Source organism: Perca fluviatilis, chromosome 12, assembly GCF_010015445.1.
Source record: "Perca fluviatilis chromosome 12, GENO_Pfluv_1.0, whole genome shotgun sequence".
Lineage (NCBI taxonomy): Eukaryota > Metazoa > Chordata > Actinopteri > Perciformes > Percidae > Perca > Perca fluviatilis.
The window spans coordinates 11228313-11237294 of NC_053123.1; the positions used below are offsets into that span (position 1 = coordinate 11228313).

Below are 8982 nucleotides of genomic sequence, written 5' to 3' on the forward strand. Positions count from 1 at the left end.
CACACTATTCCACCAATTTACTCTAACTGGCAACTCAATTGCTGTATTGGACAAGTTTGGATGGAAAAAAGATAAATACGAAGCAAATCTTCTCATGTGATAGAATTTGATTTAATTAATTTCACTCATTTACAGATGATATTAAACTTGAAATATCTCTTTAGTTAACAAACTGAAAAGGTTTCCAGGGTTACTCGAATGCTACTGGATTTTCCCGATGATGTGTGTGTAATGTGATGTGTGTAATGTGGAAGTGATTTTAATCAGCCAATAGCAACTGGTATTTATCATTTGAGTAAATGAGGTGAATGCAACAGCACATGGTAAACTTGATTTTAGCAACAAGCAAATATGCTGCACTTCAGCATATGGCAAGGTAAAGTAAATGCAAGACTGTACAGTACACACTCAAGCATAAACAAGTATGCAGCTCATATTACTGTTAAATAATACCCTGCCATCTTTTTCAGTGCTGCACTTGTTTCTGAGAAGTTCTAACATGCCTCCTTTGATCTCTGGGGAGAAAGACTGGTAGAAGTTATCGTTCGCTGTCATGTAATTCAGCAGACGTTTACCAGTCTGGCTGCTTGGATTGAAGCACTCAGTGATGTCGAAGCTGTTGGGAATCACGTGCTCCTCATATTTCAGACCCTGGCTCTTCAGGCAGGCAATTACCTCTCCTGATGAGCGGTATTCTTGGATGGCGTCGACACAGAGATCCTTCTTGTATGTCTTCCACAGGGTGTCCCAGCCACCGTTTGCTGCATATTGTGAGATTAAATACATTAATTTCAGAAGAAATATATCGGCAAACAGATTGATCCATGTCTTTGCTCTTCAGTTAAGACACAGATTAGAAGGAAGAGAACAAGGGCAGAAAGCAGTATGGAAAACATAGTTCTACTTACCTGCTTCAATGATGATCATAAGCCTGCCATTGTTCTTCAGAAGGCTATGGTAGAACTTGATGGTGTCAGCGAGGTTATCCACATAGTAGATCATCTGTTAAGGAGAGAGTTGTGGGGAACCTGTAATTTAACCTTTTGGATTGAAGTTTGCATCCACTCAAACCCACAGTTTGAAGCGTCTTCTAGTCACTGTAGCTGTGTCATGGAGATTTAGGCTATGTCAGAGGATACAGTATATACGATTATTTATAACACTGATCTTTGTCCACTTTTGTTTGGCAGAAAAGGTTCTGCTGATTTGCTCCCCAATGAATTCAAGCAGCAGCTGAGTACTTAGTTGGGAGTTAAATAAATGTCATTGCATACACAAAGTAAGACTGACATTCTACCAACATTTCACAGTAATCTTAAGTCCGCCTCACTTTAACCCAGGACAACATGGAGAGAACATGCAAGGCTCAGAGGCCAGAAAGTGAACCCAAAATCAACTTGTCATGTCATAATTTTTAAATTGAATGTCCAAAAAGCAAACTCATAATACCTGAATCATGTGTATGAAGTCAAAAGTCTTCATGTCTCCTTTTTCTTTGACTTGCCTCTCATAGTCCTCACTGTGCATGATATACCAAGCAAATGGGATCTTCTGAAGGTTGGTGGTCTTTGCTACCAAACCTATAAGTTGGACATAAAGAAACAGAGAAAGATAAATAAACACATAACAGTTTATGACAACATTGTATATAACAAACCTAATGACGTAATTGCAGATTATGATCAGGTGAAGAAGACAAAGAAAAAATACAAATCTAAAAGTGATATAACAACCTTTCACTGTGTGGCATTCTGAATTGTTGATACCTTTGAAGTTGTCGGTGAGCTGAGAGCTGCCCTCCACAATGTCAGCAGTGATCGGGACAGCAGGAAATGTAGACTGTAGTAGAGTGAGCATCTGGGCATCAATTTCCCCTGGAATAAAACAGGAAGTCTTTAGACTTTGAAATCCTACTGCCTCAGTGTAATGCTGTTTCAACGTAAAAACCTCACACACCAAAAGGTATTTGTTAGGAATAAATGTGTATGAGGCTTAAGTAGTCTGACTCAGTCATATCAGAGTTACAGTCTTTTAGGACACAATTCCTCCTTGTGTTTTCCCAGTTAGTGTTTCCTTGCTGAACTACAGTAACAGAGTAACACAAAGAGGGAACTTTGTAAAAAAAAGACTGCAAGTTTGGATGCATAAGTCATATTAGCTTCCTTTGCATGTAGTTTTTTCACAGAAATGGGTCTGTGGATTTTGTCCCCCATCACTTACACTGAAATCACATCTCTTTAGTCAGTATGAACAGAAGGAATGATTACAGCAACAAAAAACTGAATCAATGTTCATATGGGCAGCTTTGATATATTGATAAACTCCGTACATCCTGTATATAAATAGGACATTTACTATATGTAGATTTGCATAGTTCTTGATTACAGTAAATCTGACTTTTGTGGAAAATTAAGTCAAATTCACTGGTTATTTTTTTTTAAATCATAGAACAGTATATTTCCCTCTGGTCTTTAAAAAATGCTTATTTTAACACATAGATCACACAATAATGCAATCTTTTGCACTTGATCTTTGCCTTCACGCACTATAGTTAGTAACTGAGCCAGAACTACTTCTACAAACCACAACATGTGTTCAAACAGTCACCAGTTCTCATCACATACCTCCACCACTTCCAACACCAAGAACATCCAGACTGCTTTTACCTGCTCCAATTCTGCATCAACACATGAGAGATGGAAAATAAAAAATAGAAAAATAAATGCCATGTATTACCCAATTAGCACTTAACTCTTTAACACTCAGTAAATTGGAAGCTGTTCTTGAACCATTTCTTCTACATGCATGTTTATGGTTTCTTTTGAAAAGTAACACTCTCAGGCTTCTTCTCCAGGAGTTAGGATCTCTGTAAGTGCTATTGGCTTTGAGTAATAGAAGTTTGAATATACTGGAAAATAATGATTTTATGTCCGCCTGAATTCTTTTTATAGAAAAATGCCTGTAGATGATTATTGCTGGAACTTATTAGCCTGAAAACGCAATGGGGCTACAGCAAGTAGTCTTACCTAGTCCCATTTGAAATCTCATAACAATATCTCATAAAATGTATGAGACTTTTTGTATGGGTATATGTCTAGGCGTTTCCGAAAACGGACATTTGGTGACCCTAAAAGGACCCTTGGTAACGATGGTCACATACCTACTACTAAAAAGACTGCTACCCTTGGACACTTGAAATTACATTAATCATTCAGGGCTCTATTGAAAGGTTACATTAAGAGGTATCCTATCCCAAATCCAGAATCACTATCAGTATTTCTGACACAGAGTAACAGAAACAGAATAAATTGCAGTTTTGTAACTTTGTGTGTAATAAAAGTCAAAACAAGTGGTAAGGTGTAAAAGTAGTGTATTAAAGGTAACACAATGTTTATGTAATAACTAAAATAGGTGTCATTATGATGTTGATTAATACCAATAATTTGGCAGTTTATTGGCCTGACTGCTAATATTTTTTTACTTTAAAACATTCTGCATTCTCTTTAAGAAAAACAATATAAAACATTTAAAAAAATTTAGTATCTCACCCCTTAAGTCTAATAATGCACACCACTTAGTAACTAGAGTTAGAGACTTATATGGAAAGCACATATCAATCCTGCTGCTGTATAGAAAGAGGGAATGGTGGAAATCTAAACTTCCAGATGATCTGCTTACCTATCAGTCTCTTCTTTCCTTCTTCGCTACCTCCATTTCTGCAGCAAAAAGCTCTTTTTATCAAACCAAAATTGAATCCTCTTTCACGAAACCCCCAAAAACTTTTTTCCATCTTCTCTAACCTCCTAGATTCCCCCAGTCCACCTCCTCCCTCCTACCAACCCACTTTGTCAACTACTTTGTAAAAAAGGTAGATGACATACGCTCTTCATTCTCCACCACACCTCTTGACATCACCTTACCATCCATCACATCCAGTACTCTTTCCTCTTTCACCCCTCTATCTCCAAATCAAATTCTTACTTTGATTACCTCTGCCTGCCCAACCACCTGCCCCCTTGATCCTATCCCTTCACATCTTCTCCAGTCTATTACTCCTGACCTTCTTCCTTTCCTCACCCATCTCATTAACATCTCCTTGTCAACTGGCTGTTTCCCCGATGCCCTCAAAGAGGCAAGAGTGACCCCACTACTCAAAAAACCAACACTCGACTCCTCTGAGGTAAATAACTATAGACCCGTCTCCCTTCTTCCATTTCTATCTAAAACTCTTGAGCGGGCCATTTATAATCAACTCTCTACCTATCTCCACCAGAACAACCTTCTTGATCCCCACCAGTCTGGCTTCAAGGCTGGTCACTCAACAGAAACTGCCCTCCTTGCTGTCACTGAGCAGCTTCACACCGCTAGAACAACCTCTCTCTCTTCCATCATCATCCTTCTGGACCTTTCTGCTGCCTTTGACACGGTGAACCACCAGATCCTCATTTCGACACTCCAGAATCTGGGTGTCTCAGGCTCTGCGCGCTCATTGCTCACATCTTACCTGGCAGACCGAACCTACTGGGTAACTTGGAGAGGATCTAGCTCAGAACCTTGCCCACTCAAAACTGGGGTTCCTCAGGGATCAGTCCTGGGTCCCCTCCTCTTTCCTCTGTACACCAACTCTCTCGGGTCTGTCATTCAGTCGCACGGCTTTTCTTATCATAGCTACGCAGATGACACCCAACTAACTCTCTCCTTTCCGTGGTCTGAAACTCAAGTAGCAGCACGTATCTCGGCCTGTCTGACTGACATTTCTTCTTGGATGTCCACACACCATCTGAAACTCAACCTTGACAAGACTGAGCTCCTTTTCCTTCCAGGGAAGGGCTCTCCTACCCAAGACCTGACTATAACAATTGACAACTCTGTGGTAGTCCCCACCCAGACTGCTAGAAACCTGGGTGTGACACCTGACGACCAACTCTCCTTCACTGCCAACATTGATGAAACTACCCGATCGTGTAGATACATGCTGCATAACATCAGAAGGATACGTCCCATTCTAATGCAGAAGGCGGCTCAGGTTCTGGTTCAGGCTCTAGTCATCTCACGTCTAGACTACTGCAACTTCCTCCTGATTGGCCTGCCTGCATGTGCCATCCGACCCCTGCAGCTCATTCAGAACGCAGCAGCTCGACTTGTCTTCAACCTCCCCAAGTTCTCTCACACTACACCGCTCCTCCGCTCTCTTCACTGGTTACCAATTGCTGCCCGCATCCGCTTCAAGACACTAGTACTTACATACAGGGCCATGAATGGATCAGCCCCAGCTTACATCCAGGACATGGTCAAACCATATACCCCAACCCGCCCACTTCGCTCTGTATCAGCCAAACTGCTTGCTGCCCCCTTACAGCGAGGTAGAACTCATCACTCAACGAAATCCCGACTGTTCACTGTCCTGGCTCCCAAATTGTGGAACGAGCTCCCAATCGACATCAGGATGGCCGAAAGCCTACACATCTTCCACCGAAGGCTAACAACACATCTCTTCCGACTACACCTCGGATAAAAAAATAAAAAATAAAAATCTTGAACCTGCACTTAGCTTTGCTTATACTTGCACTTACTACTTGTTGTCTGGAGTTTGAACCTTCACAGTTGAAAGCACTTAATTGTAAGTCGCTTTGGATAAAAGCGTCAGCTAAATGACATGTAATGTAATGTAAAAGGACTTTACATTCATCAAATGAGAAAGTACAGTACATCCTAGTAAGAATCCACCATTACTCTGTACACTGTACAGAGTGCCCTAAACTCTGTACAACATTCAAATTAATGTAATCATTCAAAAAGCCATCAACAACAATAAAAATCATATCAGAGTTGGAAAATTGACATTTGACCAACACAAGGGCCCTTAATGTTTCTGTTACTGCAGCACTACTGCCAGTGTTGTACTTGAATGAAATTATAGGCAATATCATCTCCCTTTGAAAGAACATTTTCCAACTTTTTTCCAAAAAGAAGTCATGAAGTAAGAACTAAAGTCAATGAGCTAAATGATCTCTATGTCTTCAAACTAGGGCTGAACGATTAATTGCATTTGCGATAATATCGCGATATGTTAAAATGCGATTTCCTAATCGCAAAGGCTGCGATTTGGTCTCGATTTGATGACTCGCGAGAGCAAATCAGTCTGCACTACGCAGAGAAAGCATCAACTTAGCACGCTAACGCTACACTGTACCTTGAGCTGATCTCTGTCATTCAAACTATTCTGAGTTGAAGTTTAAAACTTTTACAGCCATTTTAATAAAATGAAGGGTTTTGTTTGGGCTCGAGTCCATACATGCAGTTAATGGATACAGGCACGCAGAACTGAAGGCTCGGTTGGCAACGAGATAGCTCTGATTAGCGGTTAGCTCCGTTATAAAGATATAAAGATATGGGTGGAGGAGCTGCCACTGAGAGGGGTAACAATCAGACTGATAAATGACGGTTTGGGGAGCTTTCACAGCAGCGTGGCCACGGTGTTTTAACGGTTTTATTAGTACAGTTAATCCCACGGCAAGACCACAGCAACTAACGTAACGATAGCCCCTCTGAGCAAGTGCAATGTTGACGGTGTCGGCACGCAACTTCACGAGGGGGAGGGGCTGGAGGCAGCTCCTCTCTGTGCACTGTAAAAAAAATATGTGTGTGTGTGTATGTATATATATATATATATATATATATATATATATATGTATATGTATGTATGTATGTGTTTTTACTTATTTAACTGTTATTTAAGTGTGTAATTGTGTGTTGTTCATACTATACAATGATTTATTGTTTCTTTGTTGAATAATACAGAAGACAAAGAGCTTAAAAAAATAATCGAATCGCAATCGCAATATTTGGGGAAAAAATCGCAATTAGATTATTTTCAAAAATCGTTCAGCCCTACTTCAAACTGCACAAAAAGACAAAAAAGGTACCCACAACCCCTAGTAAGTCTATGTGAGTAGTATAAATAGTTAAAAGATTAAAAAACAAGTGCAGTGTAGCACTCCGAGCGTTTTTTCTTGTACCTTTAAATTCTCCTGGCAGGATGTTGTGAACACACTGGAGAATGGCCTCGTGCTCTCCCGAATGTTCCAGGTAGAACTGAAAGCTTTGGACAGAACTGCCCTCATAACAAGTCTGCTTTGCTTCTGCAGCCATGACTGATTCCTGCAATACAATACACATAGCAGTTGGAAAAGGAATCACATTGCAATGATTTATCCTTGAAAAAACAACTAAAAAAGAACTTTTACTCCCATGGTAAGCATCAATCGTGCATTGTTATAAGTATTCAACAATTACCTTGAATATGTGGAGAGTAAATACAGAGAGACGATTGTTCTACCACTCTTAAGTTGCAGAGATACTCTCCCCTTACACTGGTTGGCTGTCCTTATATTTGCTTTTAATGAGATAGCCTGAAAACATGAACTTTGGATTTGCCTACCAGAGCCAACTGCAGCTCTGCTATCAGATTCCTATTCATGGCGTATTCCATTGGTGATTGTGAAATCAGCCCTATCAGTGTTTACAGGAATCTTAGTAATTCTCAGATTTTGTTTTGTCCTTGGGTCCAGTTTCCATCGTTTTCAAAATGTCAAAATCAGAAATATGTTTTTTTTTATTTATAAAAATTACCCAAAAATTAGATGGATTCCATACAAGCTCTTCACACGTACAATTCATGATCACTTCCTTTATAAAATTTTTGATGTTTTATTCAAGTTTTAGCATTTAAAAAAACTGTATTCTGACTAAACTTTGACTCTTTGAAGTCTCTGATTATCCATCAACATACGTTCCTCTAATATTAGTCTAAATATTTCATAATTTCTGCTTTTTTAACTAAAAAATGAGGTATAATTTCCTACAAATGAAGATTATTGTCCATTAATTCCAAAATAAGTGTAAACCTAGTGGTAATAACTTGGTGTTAGTGGTGCTTGGGTAACAAAAGCATCAAAAACGTTTAAAAAAGCGACAAAAACATAGAAAAAAAAGCAATCAAAAGTGTCGAAGAAAGGAATGTAAATGTCGGAAAAAGTGTCAAAAAGTGTTCATTTTTGAACCCATTTTGACCCAGGAGGACAACAAGCGCACGGTCGACGGGAAGACAACACAAGGGTTAATGTTAATGTTAGTTACACTTAGTTAGTTTGTGTAGCCTAGTTGACACCAGACCCTTCTCAGTTGTAACTGAGAGTGGGTCTGGGAAAGGTTCATTGACAGTTCATTTCCAAAGGGGCGTCACCAACGGACGCCACTCAAATAGAAAAGTTGAGAGAAAGGAAAAAGAGACTGTGTCTCTGTCCGTGTGTGCGTGCGTCCTTGAGAACTGTAACTCGTATAACTTATGTTGTCAGTTAATTGTAACGTTGACCGCCATGAAATCGCCATATGTCAGACTGACCTGCACCTCGCCATTCATGGCCGTCATGTTGAATGTAAACAAAAAGCTGCTCGCCGTTGCTGCGCTATCTTCGTCTGCGTAAAGCCCGCCTCAACGGTCGTGATTGGTGTAAAGCCCGCCTCAACGGTCGTGATTGGTGTAAAGCCCGCCTCAGCGGTTGTGATTGGTGCCTCAATTTTGAGGACATTGGAAATGGGTTTGAATGGGCTCTTCGCCAGACTGACCTGCAGAGCAAATCTCAAATTTGCCGGAAGTTCGTCAGGGTTTACCCAGGCTATAGTTTGTGCATTATCCTTTCGGAAATTCCTGCCGTGTCTGTAAGATGAAAAGGTATGAAAATGTCATATCACAATTATAATGACCAAAATAATCACGGTTATCAGTATTATGGCAGTATAGTTAAAATGTGCTCAAAATGTTGAGCACATTACAAAGGTACCGACACATACACTAAAATTATTACACCACAAGTTTTTGTTTGCATAAACATTAAACTCATAACAGAGAATGCCTTGTCATAATAAAGACCATAAAAATGGTTTAAAACAAAACTAAAAAGTTATCTGTAACCGTAAGTT

At 39.8% G+C, this 8982-nt stretch overlaps 1 protein-coding gene across 3 annotated transcripts; it reads right to left on the bottom strand.

Moving 5' to 3' along the window:
- Window positions 1–294: 294 nt before the first annotated feature.
- LOC120569285 (histamine N-methyltransferase A-like) lies at window positions 295–8447 on the bottom strand. Of its 3 annotated transcripts, none has more exons than XM_039817106.1 (7): window positions 8405–8447; window positions 7021–7161; window positions 2625–2679; window positions 1767–1874; window positions 1450–1580; window positions 909–1002; window positions 295–761 (listed from the first exon to the last, which is right to left on the bottom strand). In XM_039817106.1, exons 1-7 carry the CDS (start codon window positions 8429–8431, stop codon window positions 409–411), a joined length of 909 nt encoding a protein of 302 aa, XP_039673040.1. In that variant the 5' UTR covers window positions 8432–8447; the 3' UTR covers window positions 295–408. The 3 variants fall into 3 exon arrangements, with proteins under 3 accessions (XP_039673040.1, XP_039673041.1, XP_039673042.1); XM_039817107.1 differs by lacking the exon at window positions 8405–8447 and adding an exon at window positions 7297–7408; XM_039817108.1 differs by lacking the exon at window positions 2625–2679 and having other exon boundaries at window positions 7020–7161.
- Between the last annotated feature and the right edge of the window lie 535 nt (window positions 8448–8982).